General features: G+C 35.3%; 1 protein-coding gene across 5 annotated transcripts in view; it reads left to right on the top strand.

Annotated features, from left to right (window-relative positions):
* Positions 1-18,924, top strand: part of LOC117304499 (focal adhesion kinase 1-like) — a 73,443-nt gene that overhangs the window by 31,951 nt on the left and 22,568 nt on the right. Inside the window, exons 10-14 of one of the 5 annotated variants that reach the window (XM_033788998.1) lie at positions 1,466-1,513; positions 4,115-4,232; positions 4,505-4,558; positions 7,203-7,253; positions 11,524-11,577. In XM_033788998.1, coding sequence (XP_033644889.1) covers positions 1,466-1,513; positions 4,115-4,232; positions 4,505-4,558; positions 7,203-7,253; positions 11,524-11,577 — 325 coding nt within the window. The remainder of the gene's footprint in view (positions 1-1,465; positions 1,514-4,114; positions 4,233-4,504; positions 4,559-7,202; positions 7,254-11,523; positions 11,578-18,924) is intronic. The other 4 variants (XM_033788999.1, XM_033789001.1, XM_033789002.1 and 1 more) reach the window with 4 other exon arrangements.

The raw sequence follows: 18,924 nt of genomic DNA, 5'->3' as shown, positions 1-18,924 counted from the left end.
TCAAAGCTGAGGCTGTGTCAAAACTAGAAGCTACAGCTTCTACGGCTTCGACTGTTGCTAAGGGTGTCCCATACTTCAATTATGATGCACAGAAATCTAGCCATAGCCATAGCTGTAGCCGCTTACAGCTATGGCTACCACTGGAACGCTTTCCATTATGTATTGAAGTATAGGATGTCCTTACCAACAGTTCTAGACAAAGCTGTAGCCGCCAATTCAGATACTGCCCCATTTCATATTATTGCTCTTTCACAAGCAATTCAGTACAGCAGTACATGACGTGGCTGGTCACCCTGTTTTGACTGCACAAATATTGTGTCAATGTTTGTTGTAGAGTAGTACTTGAGGGTAGACCATGTAATAGAATATAAATATTGACTTAAATGAATGGTCCAACTAATCTTGCCTCATGAGGTTATACTCCTAGGGTTCTGTTTTTCCTGAAAGCTCCAGAGATCACCTCGTGAGACTGGTTTGACTGGTTCCCTGGTCCCAAGTGCAAGCAGTCAATGTTTGTTGTATAACACCTTTTATTAGGATTCTGCCAAATTGAGTATGAAGAGCACTGTTTCAGTACATCAAACTAATATAATAGTCTAAGCCCATGAAGGCCTCAATTACTTCAAGCGATTTCAGTCATCTGCTCCCCTCAGTCTCTTGTAAGTAAGTTGTGCAATTATATTACCAAGAACCAGGATGGCATAAAAACAATTCTCAGCAAAAGTGCTAATTTTAGTAAAGCTAAAAGTCAATGAAAAAAGATCCTGAAATGAAATTCTCTTGTTCCCTTCTGGAATGGGCCATTTACTTTAACAGGTCATATTTATCAGTCTTAACGGGCGGTCAGGTTGGCATAGTGGTATCTTACTATGCCTTCCACGTCCCACATCTAAAACTAAAACTTCCTTCCTTGTCTTCTCTCAATGGGGTTCTTGGCTAATACAGTGATTAAGTTTGCTTTTCTGGAATTATTTAAAAGGATTTGTGGTATCTGCCACAATTCTGTTGGTATAGACCTTATGCATTGATGTCATCCAGCCGCCATCTTGGCGGTAAGATGATGACGAAACAATTAAAACACACAGATTTGTACGCTCGGCGCACAGGTTTGGCCAATAAACAACCGCCTTTTGACCTCTAAGCGAGGGTGCCCTACTGAAACGACATCATGTGCATAAAGTCTATTAGCGCCAATATACTAGACAATGTTTTGGAGAGAACTTTGTACACCTGTTTTGTCCACATGACCCTAATTTCATTATTATCCTAATATCAGTTTGAAATGATTATTTCTTGAAATAATTGTTTTACTCTCCCTGTTTTTAATACACGTTCTACCCCCCCCCCCCTCCTCACACAACCAATCTTTGACTGTATCCCTTAGCATGATGAAATTCTACAATGTATTACTTAACAAACTCCACCCCAAATTCTGTTTCTTTTGTTTTTTACCCCATTCCTGTAGCCTTTTCCTATCCCCCAATTCCCTGGTTCTAATGAAGTTGACGCATGTGTAAGTATGCACTCCGGGTGTCCCTAGCCCTAAGAAAACCCACCAAACCCAACCTGTTTCAGTTTGCTTACTAATTTATGTATGTTTTTATGTTTTGGTTTTAGTAGGAAATTTATGTCAAGTTGCATTTTGTCTTGTATGAGTCAGTTTAATGCTACCTTGAAATGATCGTTAGACTTTTTTCTGAGAATGAAATGCATGTACCAGCACATAACTAAAACTTTCTCTGTCATAACAAAATCCAGCAAAGGGCAGATTTACTGTATTAAGCAAAAATCTGCTTACACTACCAGAAAATGATGTATTGTAGAGTTTGTATGGCATACATTTCAACTTTGTGGAAACAAACAAATGTTTTATGTACAGCTAGGGTAAAAATGTGTTCTTACCCTCGTAGCAAAAGATGATGATCATATACAACTAAAGACTGATGAAAACACAGAAAAACCCAGTTAAAAATTCAAAATGAAAGTTGATTGACTGGAAGCCAAGCTTGCATTAAATCCGCCCAACCGTCCAACTTTCAGTCGTACAAAACTTGAATGAAACATAAACATTATACATGCAGAAATATAAATTGTAAATGAGTTAACTTTATAAGGGTTTTTCCAAACATAAATGTTCAGATGGAAGAAAAAGTATTACAAATTTCAAATGAAAAGCTGTAGAGATGGCCACTTACACCAATGCGCCATGTAACGAAGAGATGTGTACTACATAGTACAAATTAAATCCTGTTTTGTCATATTGTTTCTGTACACTGTGACGGGGCTGACTGCATGCGCTGGGCAAATTAACTCAAACTCTCTTTGATTGGTCAATAACCAACTAATCAAGTTATAGTTACATATTACATGGTATATACAGTACATGTACATTATAAACTTATGTAGAAGGGATAACCTAGAATTACAGCTGTACGTTTTGATGTGTGTTTAGATACACATGTACATGTACATGTAGATTGTTTTGTCATCACTGACTTTTAGGTGTACATGTTAAGAGTAGTACAAAACCATTTGGCCTGATTGAGACATGATGTAGCTGTGTTGTATCTGTGACTGTTTCATTACATGTTTTGTATTGGTGTTGGGTTCACATCCTGGTTGTTTCGTTAATGCTTTTCTCACTGACACATGTTTTGTTTTGGTGTTGGGTTCACATCCTGGTTGTTGTTCATTAATGCTTTTCTCACTGACTCTTAACTCGCATACTACAACCAGAATGGTTCATTTCTGTGTCTTGCTATATTTATCCAGCATTGCTACTCATCAATGCTTATGTTGATACTAATATTATAAGTTATCACACAAGCGCGAGTGGAATACGGAAAAATATAGCGCTTCTGCGTCCCATATCCAACCAGGCCGAAGGCACTAAACAGTGGTATGGCTATCTATGGTTCAGTTCCCTGTCTTCAAAAGGACTTTATGTCCGTTCATTAAACAGGACCAGAGTATTTGTTTTTTGTAACTCAATTTTTGGTTTATTATTTTAGTTTGGTCACTCAAATCAGTTAAAGTCAAAACAAGTCCCTTTTTTTTTGCAAGTCTCTGGTCAACTTTACACAACTTTTTTTAAATTTGTGGCAAGACCATAGTTGTTTTATCAAAATAAGTGGGTTCCTTTTGGATTTTTTTTAAACAGTCGAGAGTAAGTCCGAACAATGTAGCTTCTTGGGTCAGTTTTGTTTGACCAGCTTAATAACTACCGCTTTTGCATGGCTGCATGGGAAGCAACATCTGTAGCCCAGTTTCATAGAGATGTTGTACAGTACACTCAAAATCTCTAAGCACAGTAATGCACTGCTTAGCAGAAACATATCGCCAGCCAAAAGCTATGTGGTATTATATTGCTTATAACTGGTTTCCTTCTGTTTTTTATTGAGAAAATACATGGAATAAGCAACTATTTCTGTTAAGCAGCTCTGTGAAACTGGGTCCTTAACTCTGATTTGAATGTTCCATTTTTTAAAAGGTAAATTTATTCATTGTATAGAGCTATTTGTTGACTGTGTGGGCACACCCATGTTTTGTGTACAAACCTATTGAAAATTCGTAAAGAATCAATGTAAAATAAATTGACACTGCATAATTTTACATCGCGCTTAACGGAAAAACCACCCATACATGTATGCATGCTTATTGGTCTGAACATGCGAGCCAGATATGTAGATTTCTGGTGGCAAATTTGTCGGAAATATTCACATTTTGTCAGTCAAATGCCTCAATCATGTAGGTGCCCAAGAGGTTTGAAAACATGCATAGAACTATGTGTTTTAGTGAGATGAACTGTTACTGTTCTGGTCAATTGGTAGTCACACTTTAAAAAGAGTAGCATATTATATACCTGTGAAAATAGTGTTATGTTCCATGTATTTGATAGATGCCCTAAAAGTGAAGTGCAATAAGTTTGCATCATGGGCAATTTTAGATAAGAGCTTCTGGTTGGAATTATTACCAAGTGACCAAGTTGGCTTATAAATGTGGGTTGAAAAAACGTAATTTAAGTTATCATCAATATTTCAAAGTTCATCCCCAACCTTGACAAGATTATCAGGAATAACTGAATTATTGTTTATTTTCTTGTGGTTTTCTACAGTCTGTGTATATCACTACACCGTCCGTCACCATTGCTGAAGACATGGCCGATCTGATTGATGGGTACTGTCGACTTGCCCTAAAAACAGAACAGTCCCTCATTGTACGGCCACAACAAGGTAAGCTTGACACCCCTCCCGTAGTGAATGGAATACTCCTCTGGTAGTGCTGAAGTCACACTTGTTCAGTATAAATGAGTTGTTTATATTTTCAAATGCTGCAATTGTTTACAAATAAATGATTTGCAAACACAACATATTCATCATAATATTTTGTGTAAAATCCACAACCACCACCAATCATGCCTTCATGAAATGCGAACAACTATACATGTTTGTGTGAACTAAGTTTCACCCGAATTAATTTTTAGTTGAATTTTATTTTCTCCCAGTATTTAAATATTTTTCAAACCAAGCCACTGGATATGTGACCACTAACATCCAAGGTAAAAACCTAGACATGGCTTACTAATTAACACTGTCATGGTAATATGCAACATGTTTGTCACAGGGTGAAATATTGGCAATATAAAATATAGTACACCACCTAGAGTTTGTCCTGGAGAGGCTATATTTAAATATTCTGTGGAAGAAGTCAACAACTTTTGTAACATGTTAAAAAGTTGTAGTTTAAGAATGGACTTGTTTAATTTGCAAGATGGAGATCACCTTGATAAAATGCAGCTTACTTTGTTAAAAGTGTTCAGTTTGTGCGTGGGTGTATCAAGGATTTTTGTTATATCACGAGGCTTAAAAATGATTTTGATCAGTACAACTCTACTGTGAGTGTCTTCTTTGAAACTGACTTTTTCGAGGCAAACTCTTGGTGGCGCTTTATATTGTTGTACTATGAATCCCTGTACTGTTCATTCGAACACTTAGTGCCGTCTGTGGCCCATCCCAATGCTTACATTCTTGGGAAGTCTAAAACAGGACTGTATACAGATGTATGAGCGTTAAAAACACCCTAAATTTTACCCCATGTAAACTTGCTGCATATCACTGTGAATGTGTCGTTTATAACATCACTTTCACTTTTTAAATACTTGCACACTGAATATTAAGCCATTCTTAACCTGAGGTAGGTGGACAAAATACACACCCCTCTAACCCTCCTCCATAAAAAGACTCTTGTAACTTACAAGAAAGCAAGATCACATATTCTGCACAAGCCACTGTTGTTTTCCAGAAAATAGAGCTACTGTAAGCAGTTTGTTGAAATCAAAAAGTCTTTTTTTTAGACCTATTCAACTTTCCGCCAACATTGGAGTTTTTAAAAATAGAAGTTTAAAACTATAGGTTGTAAAATGAAGACTTCCTCTACGTAAGAAATTCCATTTCCATGTTTAGTTACAATGTTCTAACAAATAATTGTTGTTTAAATCCAAATGTCTAAACCTATAATAAAATTTTATTTGTTGTCCATGGAAAATACATTTAGATTGATTTTGAAAAAAGTGTAACAACAAAATCATATTTGATAAAACTTTAGTTGATTTTGGTGACGTATGAGTTTTCTGTGAGGGTTCCTCAATAAACACATTGCATTTATGTACATTCATATAGGATTGAAACATTCAAGGGGTTCCAAAAACTGCACACAGTCCCGTTAAGTGAGAACACAGTTTAGATTATAAATTAATTATTGCGCAGAAACACTTGGTCTCTCAAGGATTAAAAAGATGTACCTGCCAATGATCGCTCCATATTTTTGGCTTTTTTCATTGTTTGATGAAACCACTACATTTCTCATTCACACAATCATGATAATGATTATAATTCAAGCACGATCAATGCAATCATTTAATTGCAAACTTTACAAGTACATTATACATTTATGTACACACGTTAGAAACCTTTTTGGGGGCAGTTTTTTTACTACATTTGACAAAAGTGTTTGTGAAATCAATACTTTTTTCTTTACATTATTTCTTATCGAGCTTAGCTTTTCAGAATAGCCCCAAATCGTGGTCAATATGCTCATGTACAGTAGTGCATGCGTACATTTTAGATGCATACAATTCTATCTTGTATGTTGCTGTTAATCCTGCATACCTGTATGTGCCCAGCAAATCCTGGCCAAAATGGAAAGATTGGTGACCAATTAAATTTGTCCTCTATAGACTACAGGAAAGATTTAAGAAACTTGGGAACTGTTTAAGTGTAGAGGTTGGTTTCAGCATTACTGCATTTGTGTTTAATGGTGTCTTGAAAACATTACACTTGGATTGGCAATCATCAAATCCAGTCAGTTAAGCTTTGAGCTGAAAGCTTTCTTGGAATAAAGTTTTATCCCAAGTATTTGTTTCAATTTGACTACAAAGTTTATGTCAGATCAAATTCAAATATAATAGCCAATAATAACATTAAAGACACTGGACATGTTTGGTATATATTCAAAGTATATATTAGCATGAAAACTTACTTCATAATGAGCAGGGAAGAGCTGTTGATAGTATAAAACACTGTGAGAAACGACTCTCTCTAAAGTAATTTCTCATTAAAAAGTATTTGAATCTGAGAAAGACTTTATCAGGCATCTGCGAGGGTGTTTTTTCTTTTATTATTTTCTTGCAACTTCAATGACCAATTGAGCCAAAATGTTCACAGATTGTGCATTTTTTTGCATATATGTTTGAATACACCAAGTGAGAATACTGGTCTTTGACAACTACCAAACATGTCCAGTGCCTTTAACGAATACTGATTCCCAATACTAGTGATACACACAAGAGACTAGACTTGTAAAATCAGCCTTGATTTGATGACAATTATTAAAACCTTTTTTTATTAAAGAGTAGAATTTCAGATGGGACTGTGTCACAAGATGATTGTTCACAATAAAAACTTTATAACAAGATTGCTTTCAGACTTAAGCATCAACAATCTATTTAAAAATAAACAACAAATCCTGTGCTACTTTCTTTTTTCCCGACTTGGTAAAAAAATTACCTTTCTGGGTCTGGTTACTTTCCTGATTGCTAAATGTAAAGAAATGAAAATAGTATGACTAGGCCTGTAGTAATCTTGTACTTCTGTCCATTCTGATTGTGTACCACATCAACCTCTGTATGTATGTGTGTGCCTTAGCCTTTTCTGTGGTTCCAAGGGATAAGACGGCTTATCTTCAGTACACTGCGTGTAAGTACTCGCTATGGAGGACAGACGCATTATCCGCTCCGTGCACATTCAGTAGAGGGCGGTATACTTGTGTTTCTATGCTTGACGTTTGAGGCAAATAGTGGTAAATATTCAGTACTCATTGAGCAGACAAATTATACTCTAGCAGTACTATGCCTAATAGTGCAATTGTTTTTAGGGCTCCTTGCTAAATGTCTATTTAGTCTTGGCTTTGGCTTACTAAGGCCTCAAGCCCAGTTTATATAGACAACACACATGTTCAAATCAAGTTAAGCCAGAGCCAGCTCTTGCTGAGATTCTGCACTGATCCTTAACCTATGGTGGTTTTTATTTTTGATAAAGTTTTTGGTTTATACTTTGAACCACTTGTGAATGAAGATACAAGTTCGACTTAAATATGACGAAAATGTCACTCTGAATAAAACTAGTGTGCAATTCTCCGCATTTAATGTTATGATTCTATCATGTTCGTTTGAAGAATGTACATGTACAAAAAAACGCACATGTTACAACCAAACGCTTCTTTTCACTTTGAACCTAGATTTTAGACTGGTAGACCAGTTAGGCCAACCAGTATCTCATTGACATATTATAACGGTATTTTGGGATCAAGACTATCCTTACAACCAGCAATGGGTCATGTTGTACCACCAGAGGGCCTCTACGTGCACGGAGGGGATATTTAGTTGTCTGACAATACGATATCAGTGCGCATTATTGACGCAAGGACGCCTGTGTTTCAGTGATCAGCACCTTTTGTGTTTCTAGCCACTTTGCATGACAAAGCATGAACATTTCACTTGGTCTCAAATTCATTGCATAAAAATATGTACGCTTTGCATGCCACACACTTTGCATGTATAATTTTAACCAGCATGTGTAGCCATCTGCATTAGAAGTTATATTTTACAGTGCGGGAAATGTTTCAAATATAAACACTACAGAGCTTGTTCCCTTTGACAAATTGCTTGCATGAGATCAAGTTTTTCATGTTATTACAGCCATAAGGTTTGGTTACAAGCCTGGTTTTTATATGACAGACACCACTGGGGGTAAGAGTGGGTTGTAGGTTTAGTGTTCTGGACCTCTATCATGATGGCACCTTTGTCACGTTCCCCGTGTTCATCAGCAACATTCAAACTCTTATTCCACCAAGGTAACATGTGTTGAAGCATAAGGTGCCCATAGCAACACTCCTAGCAACAGCCTTAGCCACCAAATCGAACAAAAACATGGTTACAATTATTTGAATGTGTAATAAACAAGATGCCTTCATTATGATAGAGGTAGTGATTGGATTTTGTATTGGAAAGGAATGCTTACATGTACATGTAGTTTGGCTCTGCAGTACAAAATCCATTACACTTGGATTAAACAAGGAGGATTTGGAGTTGGTTAGATTACCTTCCAGACCTCATGAGTTGTGGGAGGCCCTGTGATAGGAATGGGGTTGTTTGATTGTTCATCAGAGTCAATCAAAACACTGGGATGGATTATGTAGTATTCATAGGTAGTCAGGGTGAATGGAATGAAGCATGGAGTTCAGGAAAGAAACTTTCATTGTTACTTAATAATCTGATCGGCACTTTATTAATGATGATAATACATGTACTTCTTTCACAGTATTTGTTCGGCAGATGTGTTGAAGTAGAGTAACTTGTTGTGTTCAACTGCTTCAGTAAAATCACCGTTCTTTATTATTTGGCTGACATTTTATTTTCTACTTAGATGGTGTGTTTTCAAGTTTAATTTTGTTACAATTATTGAATAGATCATAACTTGTCAAGACTGTGTTTTATGCAATGTGTTTTAGTTACTTTTAAGCAGCCTTACACAGAGTGAGAGGGGGGGGGGGTGTTAAAGGAACACGTTGCCTTGGATCGGTCGAGTTGGTCTTTGAAAAGCGTTTGTAACCGGTTGTTATAAAATGCAAATGGTTGGAAAGATGTTTTAAAAGTAGAATACAAAGATCCACACACATTTGCCTCGAAATTGCGTGGTTTTCCCTTTACTTTGCGAACCAACACGGTCGGCCACTTATGGGAGTCAAAAATTTGACTCCCATAAATGGCCGACTGTGTTTGTCGACGAGGTAAAAGGAAAACCACGCAATTTCGAGTGATACTTGTGTGGATCATAATATTGTACTTTTAAAATATCTTTCTAATCATATGCATTTTATTACAAACGCTTTTCAAAGACCAACTCGACTGATCCAAGGCAACGTGTTCCTTTAAACTGCCTGTGTTGCTAGAGATTTTGTTAACTGCACAAATGCATGGAATGGAATTCAAACCAAGAACTTTCCAGATTCCTGAGCAGGATATATTGATCAATGAAAGGCAAACGAGGAAGGGAAGAGATGCATTTTTTCTGAATAATTTTCAAAGACTTGCATTCTTAAATACAAAATTTAAAACAAAGCATGTCAATTACAAACCTAGAGATTATTTCAGAAGCAAAAAGCACGGCAGGGCTTCTTCTTTGTGGCGATATGTGCTTAAAGCAACTTCTTCTTTGTGGCACTATGTGCTAAGCAACTTCTCTCTCACTCTGTGGAAACAGACTCCTAGTTAATAGCATTTTATTTTGAAAATAAAGCATATTGTTTGGTTTGTGTTACCAGTTAGGGTTCACTGTATATTGCCCGTTGGTGAATCAATGAAGATTTCTTGATAGTAAGCTGTGGGTCAAATTCAAATAGCAGCCTACCAAGATACTTGCATGCATTTGGTTGCTATTTCAGGCGGTAACCAGCAAGACAAACCACTTTTTTTTTAAAGCTGATTTATTTCACAATTAAGGAAACCTGCAAAGATTGAGTCTGAATTGAGCGCTTTCGGTTATAGCCCTAGCCGATTCATACAGTGGCTTCAGCAGCAATGTTTAAGAACATTTCTTTGCTTTGATATAGCCAAAGCCGACCCCAGTCAATTCAGACTCAGCATGAGCAAAACATGATTCTGCTGAACACAAGCATTGCCATAATGATCCTTTGTATTGATGTAAAGGTGGGTGTCTGGCAGCAAAGAACGTTTCAAAAAGAGCTTAAACACTGAATCATTGAAGACTATTTTGAAGAACTCGAGAATTAAAGTATACTTTACTTCAGCTCACAACTACCTGGCCTTCACACAAGAAAACAATGCTGATTATCTCAAAAATGGGACATCTAAACTTTGAAGAAGTATCATCAGTGATGACGTCTAATAACAAAGCAGTTTAATGACAAAACGTTTAACCATGGTTATGACACTGCATACCTTTTATTCAAAGAGGATCGGTTTCAGAACCACATCTAAAAACAAATCAAAAATATAAATAAGATATTTCTCAGAATGTTTTTGAAGGGGGGGGGTGTTTAGATTTCGGAAAGCTTGCATGGATACATGGTGTGGCAAGGTTGAAACCTTAAAAACAAGCTGGGCGGTGTAGGGTTTATGGTACTGGTGTTTTGGTAGTCTGGTCAAAGAAAAAGCTTTTTGCTGTCGGGTTCTATACTTCATATACGACATCTTCCTTTCAACAAGTCTTCTTATTGTTTGTAGAATTGCCTTCGTTATTATTTGGAATCGATGTAGGTGTTATTATTTTCCAGAGTTCAAGGAAAGGTTAACATGGTTCTTTTGTGAAATTTTAAATTTTGTTTTTCTATGTATCTCTTTATTAATAAAAAATAATAATAAACAGGGTTTATATAGCACAAAAATCCACGAAAAAAACGCTCAAGGCACCTAAAACACGGATAATGAACTAAAATGCCATATTTATAAACCAATGTTTTACCTATTCTTGTGATCAAAGAATGTAGTCTTACTGGATCATTGTTTTACCATTGATTTACCATTGGTAAACTGTCTTGTGTGTGAGGGGTGGGGGGGAAAGGTGGGGAAGGCAAAGGAATAACTTGCCCTTAAAGTTGCTGTTTTTGGAAAATGTGGACTGATTTAAAAATGATTGGGTTAGTTTAGACACGGTTTGATGTTATATGGACCTATGGTGTTAATATAAACCATGAGGGAAGTCAGTTAGTTAAGCTGTTTTTCAGATACATTGAGGGAAGTCTTTTTATTGCTCTCTGTAAATACTTCAACATTATTTAGAAATGTTATTCCTTTAAAATTCACACTTGTCATCCAAACAAAATTCTTTCTCCCATTTATTTTTTAAAACAACTCCCCTTTCCCAATTTCCAACCTTTCCCCTTCCAACATGCTAACCCCTGTCCTATGTAACTAACCTATGACCTTTAACCTTCTCTGCTGCTTAGCTTTTAATGCTGCCTCACGGAGAGGAGATGTTTCTGTTTCTCAGTCCTCACAGCGTAAGTATATCCAATATATTTACCCCAAAGTCGGCCATTTTGGATGAGTTTTGAAGACACACACTGGCCATTATGCTGGCTTCAAACTGTTAATCTTGTTAATTATTCCCAGTTCTTAATCATGTTGTCGCAATTTGCCTTCAATATAAATGCATGTGATCACATTTACATAGGTTGGATTAAAAACTAGTCTGGCCCAATTGTAAAAACTTAACAGCACCTTAACAATTGTGTGACTATGCAAGGAACTAGACCACATTTGAATTGTGTGTTGGAGTTAAACATAATTAATTAAAGTTTTATTTGATGCAAAGGATAAACCTGTGTTGGTTGCAAGACACATTTTGAAGAAGAGTATTTACCAATTGTTATCGGTGAAGAGAAAAAAAAAAGTATGAACACAATTTATCGTAGCTGTGTACAATTGCATTTTCTTTAGGGTTAGTACTGACTTTTTATGCTTATTTTGTTAGCAAAAATAAAACGATTTTCTGAATAAGTCATAACACACACGGAAGGCAAATCTTTTCTGTTATATTAGATCCAATTCTGAAGCATGGCCACGGAATTGTTAAGCATCTGGAATCCATGTTGAAGTGGTTAAAAAATCAATTCATTCCATGTTTACTTTCAATAAAGTAGGATTCACAAAATTTTCTGCAAAACATGTTGATGCTGCTTTTTGTTTCCTAAAAGTTACTGGCGTGAGATGTATTGTACATTGCCTGTGTATGGTTTGTATTACAAGTTAACATAGTCTAAAGACATAACACCATTCTACCTGGTATTCATCATACTACCAACAACCTTTATTTCATATTTCCCATGACTTCAAGTTGCAGTTTTAGTCGGACATTTGTTACATTTTTAGAAGTATTACAATTTGTGTTACATGTTGTGACCAGGGTTCCACTTGAAGCCATGTAACTCATGTTTATTTTTTTTAAAGCATTATAATTCAATGTTCATTACGGAGTGTTACTTACAATACATTTCAGCTCATTAACTCCTTTTTCAATGCATAGGTGTGACCATGGTTGCATTTTCTGATTTGACCAATCATAATTTGTTGAATGTACAGAATTGTATAGCACTTTCAGAATGGTGTTTGCAACCAAATGATCTTGTATTTATAAACACCATTATGGAACCTGTAAAGGGAAAAATCTTCTTTTCTTCTTGTTGCCCCAAAAATATTGTTCTGTTCCCTCAAACTAATCTAGTGTTCCCTCGAAATGTTTAGTTCCCTTGAAATATTATTTTGTTCTCTCAAAGTAGTATTTTGTCCCCCCTCAAACTGGTATTTTGTTCTGTCAAAAATGTTATTTTAATCCCTCGAAATAACATTGGGATGGTGAGCGAAATAATATTTTGAGGGAATGAAATAATATAAAACATATAAAAAACAAGTCCCTTTATGCCCATACATGTATGAAGCACAGTAATTTGTTTAACAAACCAGTGAACAGATGAAAAATATCTTTTTGAAAGTGGGCCCATGTTTGATAAACATTGATTAAAGACAGTGGACACTATTGGTAATTACTCAAAATAATAATTAGCATAAAACCTTACTTGGTAATGAGTAATGGGGAGCTGTTAATAGTATAAAAAATTGTGAGAAACGGCTCCCTCTGAAGTACATGTAACATAGTTTTTGAGAAAGAAGTAATTTTCCACGAATTTGATTTTGAGACCTCGTGATTAGATTTTGAGGTCTCGAAATCAAGCCTGAAAGCACACAACTTCGTGTGACAAGGGTATTTTTTCTTTTATTATTATCTCGCAAATTTGATGACCAATCAAGCTCAAAATTTCACAGATTTGTTATTTTACGCAAATGTTGAGAGACACCAAGTGAGAAGACTGGCAAGTGAAAAGACTGGTCTTTGACAATTACCAATAGTGTTCAGTGTTTTTAAGTAATGCTAGTAAACTAGATAATAAGCATTGTAGATCTTGGTATACAGGCATAATGTACATGTAGATAGTAATTAACCTTAGTAACAAATCAACAGGATTGTACACTGATCCTCACTTAGTAACTAAATGAGTACTGCGTATACACGGTGTTTCTTTAGTGCAGGAAACATAAAACAGAAATCTTGGGTCTTAACACAACAATATCATTAGTATCACAATGCTACTTTGGTATCAAATTATTAACTTTGCACTATAAAAGAAACTAGATATACAAAGTTATTCTTTCAAAATAGCATAAAAAACAAACAAAAACTGCTAATGTGCTGTATATAGGCTCATTTTATATAATAGGGTTTAAAGAGTTTTTACTTCTTTAAAATTTGAGCAGCCATTATGATGACGCTTTCAAAATGGCTTTTGTAACAATAATTTTTTGAAACTGACTTTTAAAAATTGAATATGTATGAAAGTAAGACATTCAAATGTATCATCCTTTTAAAGTTAAGCTTAATAAGAGTTGTCAATCAAAATGATGTCTCTAGTTAGAGAAAGTAGATGGGTGGGGAATGATTATTAACGTTACGTGTAGGTAACTTAAACAGTCAAACACTACGTAGTTATGTAGCTAGTCACAGGCAATAGAACTCCACACTAAAGCCAGGTTCATACTTCCTGCAAATGTGTCACGCATTCGCAACAAAAAATTGGCATGAATTGAAATGTGTTTGACTCCTGTGAAACATTCGCAGCGAAAACAGGGCTCCTGACGTCAAAATTGGTTTCACATTCAATTTTGCGGGACTTGCAGGAAGTATAAACCAGGCTTTGTGCTAGAAATAGAAGCTTACTGGATGTCATGCAAGTACATGTATATGGATCTCATACATGTCATATTTCTCTGAGGAATGCTTTCATACATGTCTAAGCCAATGTCATGATTTATGTTTACTCATGTGCAATCTACTTGCGTTGATGCAGTGATCACGTGAGTGGTAGAAATTTTGTTTGACATCCGGTATTTGGAGCAAAAGTGATGTCATCAGTGCGAAGTGCTGTTGACTTTTCCTAGTGCTTGGATGGTTGAACACTATTTTCTTTCTCCTTAAAAAGTATACAATGTTCAGTTTGTGTAGGGTTGTTTGTCACTGATGTTGGCCTGATGCCGTTTCTTGAGAGGGCAAGGGCACCAAAGCACTTCTATAAGGAAATTGTACATGGGGCACCAAGGCAATAACCAGAGGCATTGAAGCATCAGGCCTGCCGAATGGCAACTTCAATACTAATGGCCATGGTGGTGTAATCATATCTTTCTTTAATACAAATTGCAGAAATTTGTTATTTGATTGTAAAACTGGCATTTTGAAGCAAAGCATAACCGAGGGGAAAAAATGGTTCATGTTCTTGAGGATCGATTAATTTATACCAGAGAAGCTAGAGCAAACTTATAAAAATGCTCAAGTAATGACCAATAATAAAACAGTTTTTGGCATGGACTGTAAGAACCCTCATGGTTACAGACAGGCATAGGACACTTAGGACCTGGGTCTTTCCATTGGGTTTGTGCCAATTTGTAATGTTGTCCAGCTTGAATAAGGTCTCAAACCAATCAGTACTGACACATTGCAAATCGTATCATTATCTACTGGGCTATGTCACAGTTAAAATTACATGACATTAACAACCAAAATCTTGTTCTGTTTTCTGGTTTTATTGAATTTTGTGACTTAATTTTTTGAAATTTGTTACAAACTCAACAAAGTCACAAAGTATAATTCAGAGATGAGATTTTTGTAATGGGGTAACTGTTGCTTGACAGTATTGGTGCATGTTTTTAGAAGTCCAATTAATGTGGTGTACTTGCATCTCAGCCACTCTTGAAACCACTTTGTGTGTTACATGTATTACACGCAGACAAAAGGTATAAACTTACTCCCAAAATAGTAACACATTGTGTTTACAAGTGCTGTTTGAAGGAGTTCCATTCTCAGTGGTTTGTGTTCTTTGTAAATTATATAACTTAATTTATTTTGTTCACTGGAAGGTTTATGGCATATAAATTGACACTAACCATGTTGAATGCTGCATAACATACCATTGTAACTGCTATTAATCAATCCTGAATGTGTGATTTATTTTATACTAATTTTCTTACTAATCACAGCTTCATAAACTAATCGCTGCCTATAAAAGGTGTTGTCTGGTAATCTTACTAACCAATGATTGACTGTAACTTTGACAGAAACCTTCTAAAGCAGGATTTGTCATGAAACCTCATGATCCAACAGTGTTATAAGTTGCCGGTGATTCTAAGTACGTGCAGGTCGCAGCCTTTACCATTATGTCGCATTCAGATCCAGTTTACTCCAAAATTCACAAGATCTTAAAGGAACACGTTGCCTTGGATTGGTCGAGTTGGTCTATAAAAAGCGTTTGTAACCGTGTCTTATAAAATGCATATGGTTAGAAGGATGTTTTAAAAATAGAATACAATGATTCACACAAATTTGCCTCGAAATTGCGTGGTTTTCCTTTTACTGTGTGAACTAACACGGTCGGCCATTTATGGGAGTCAAAAATTTGACTCCCATAAATGGCCGACCGTGTTAGTCGACAAGGTAAAAGGAAAACCAGGCAATTTCGAGGCATGTTTGTGTGGATCATTATATTCTATTTTTACAACATCTTTCTACCCATATGCGTTTTATAACAAACGGTTACAAACGCTTTTCAAAGACCAACTCGCCCGATCCAAGGCAACGTGTTCCTTTAACAACACTTGCGTAACTTGCATGACTCAGACTTATTCGGGTTGACTTGTATAGACACGGCAAGGCACCGATCGGGGAAAATGCATTTAAATGATAACCTTTTGAGCCTTTTGTTCAGTAGGAGTTAGCAGTTAATTAGTCTATGACTGCCTTGGTGAAAAGTTTTCAGAACTTGAATAAAGATGAATAAAGACACGGATTGATCAACTCTTGAAATCATTCATGTTACATTCACAAGATAGTCAAGATACATGTACATTCCATAAACAAAACAATACATCAACACTCTATTTCCATTTCATAAATCCTCACAATAGCTTCCATAAACACTCAAGTTACATTTCATAAACACTCTTGTTACATTCCATAAACACTCACATTACATAACATAAACACTCACGATACATTCTATATTATACACTCCATAAACACTCCCGTTACATTCCATAAAAGCTCCTGTTACATTCCTTATATGCTCCCATTACATATCATAAATGCATGCTCCAGTTACATTCCATAATACACTCCTGTTACATTCATAAACACTCTCGTTACATTCCATAATACACTCTTATTACATTCCATAAACACTCTCGTTACATTCATAAACACTCTCGTTACATTCCATAATACACTCTTATTACATTCCATAAACACTCTCGTTACATTCCATAATACACTCTTATTACATTCATAAACACTCCTGTTACAATCCATAAACACTCTCGTTACATTCCATAATAAACTCTTATTACATTCCATAAACACTCTCGTTACATTCATAAACACTCTCGTTACATTCCATAATACACTCTTATTACATTCCATAAACACTCGTTACATTCATAAACACTCTCGTTACATTCCATAATACACTCTTATTACATTCCATAAACACTCTCGTTACATTCCATAATACACTCTTATTACATTCATAAACACTCCTGTTACAATCCATAAACACTCTCGTTACATTCCATAATACACTCTTATTACATTCCATAATACACACCTATTACATTCCATAATACACACCTATTACATTCCATAATACACACCTATTACATTCCATAATACACTCTTATTACATTCCATAAACACTCTTGTTACATTCCATAATACACACCTATTACATTCCATAATACACACCTATTACATTCCATAATACACACCTATTACATTCCATAATACACTCTTATTACATTCCATAAACACTCTCGTTACATTCCATAATACACTCTTTTTACATTCCATAAACACTCCTATTACATTCCATAAACACTCTCGTTACATTCCATAATACACACCTATTACATTCCATAATACACACCTATTACATTCCATAATACACTCTTATTACATTCCATAAACACTCTCGTTACATTCCATAATACACACCTATTACATTCCATAATACACACCTATTACATTCCATAATACACACCTATTACATTCCATAATACACGTTTATTACATTCCATAAACACTCTCGTTACATTCCATAATACACACCTATTACATTCCATAATACACACCTATTACATTCCATAATACACACCTATTACATTCCATAATACACTCTTATTACATTCCATAAACACTCTCGTTACATTCCATAATACACTCCTATTACATTCCATAATACACTCTTATTACATTCCATAAACACTCTTATTACATTCCATAATACACTCTTATTACATTCCATAAACACTCTCGTTACATTCCATAATACACACCTATTACATTCCATAATACACACCTATTACATTCCATAATACACTCCTATTACATTCATAAACACTCTCGTTACATTCCATAATACACTCTTATTACATTCATAAACACTCCTGTTACAATCCATAAACACTCTCGTTACATTCCATAATACACTCTTATTACATTCCATAAACACTCTCGTTACATTCCATAATACACACCTATTACATTCCATAAACACTCTCGTTACATTCCATAATACACTCCTATTACATTCCATAAACACTCTCGTTACATTCCATAATACACTCCTGTTACAATCCATAAACACTCTCGTTACATTCCATAATACACACCTATTACATTCCATAATACACACCTATTACATTCCATAATACACACCTATTACATTCCATAATACACACCTATTACATTCCATAATACACTCTTATTACATTCCATAAACACTCTCGTTACATTCCATAATACACTCTTATTACATTCCATAAACACTCTTGTTACATTCCATAATACACTCTTATTACATTCATAAACACTCTCGTTACATTCCATAATACACTCCTGTTACAATCCATAAACACTCTTGTTACATTCCATAATCTCTCCTGATACATTCCATAAGCACTCACATAGGTTCCATAAACACTGATGATACAATTTACTCTTGCATAACTCAATATTTTACTCATAGTACACTTTCACAACACTTGGGGATAGTAAACAAAAAGGGTGCTACATGTAGAAGAAAAATACTAATTTGAGTACTCTTTTCTTTTACATCATTAGTTTTTAGAAAAGTGCTCATTCCAATCCTTTAGTTTTTATGAAATATATCAAAAAGGGATTGTACATAATTGGTTTCTGAAACGAAAATACTTATTCACATGTTTCGTCTTCAAATATACAATGCCAAAGT

This window comes from Asterias rubens, chromosome 21 (genome assembly GCF_902459465.1).
Source record: "Asterias rubens chromosome 21, eAstRub1.3, whole genome shotgun sequence".
In the NCBI taxonomy this organism is placed as follows: Eukaryota; Metazoa; Echinodermata; class Asteroidea; order Forcipulatida; family Asteriidae; genus Asterias; species Asterias rubens.
Note: the sequence above shows the minus strand (reverse complement) of the source record. Positions and strands in the feature narration are given on the sequence as shown.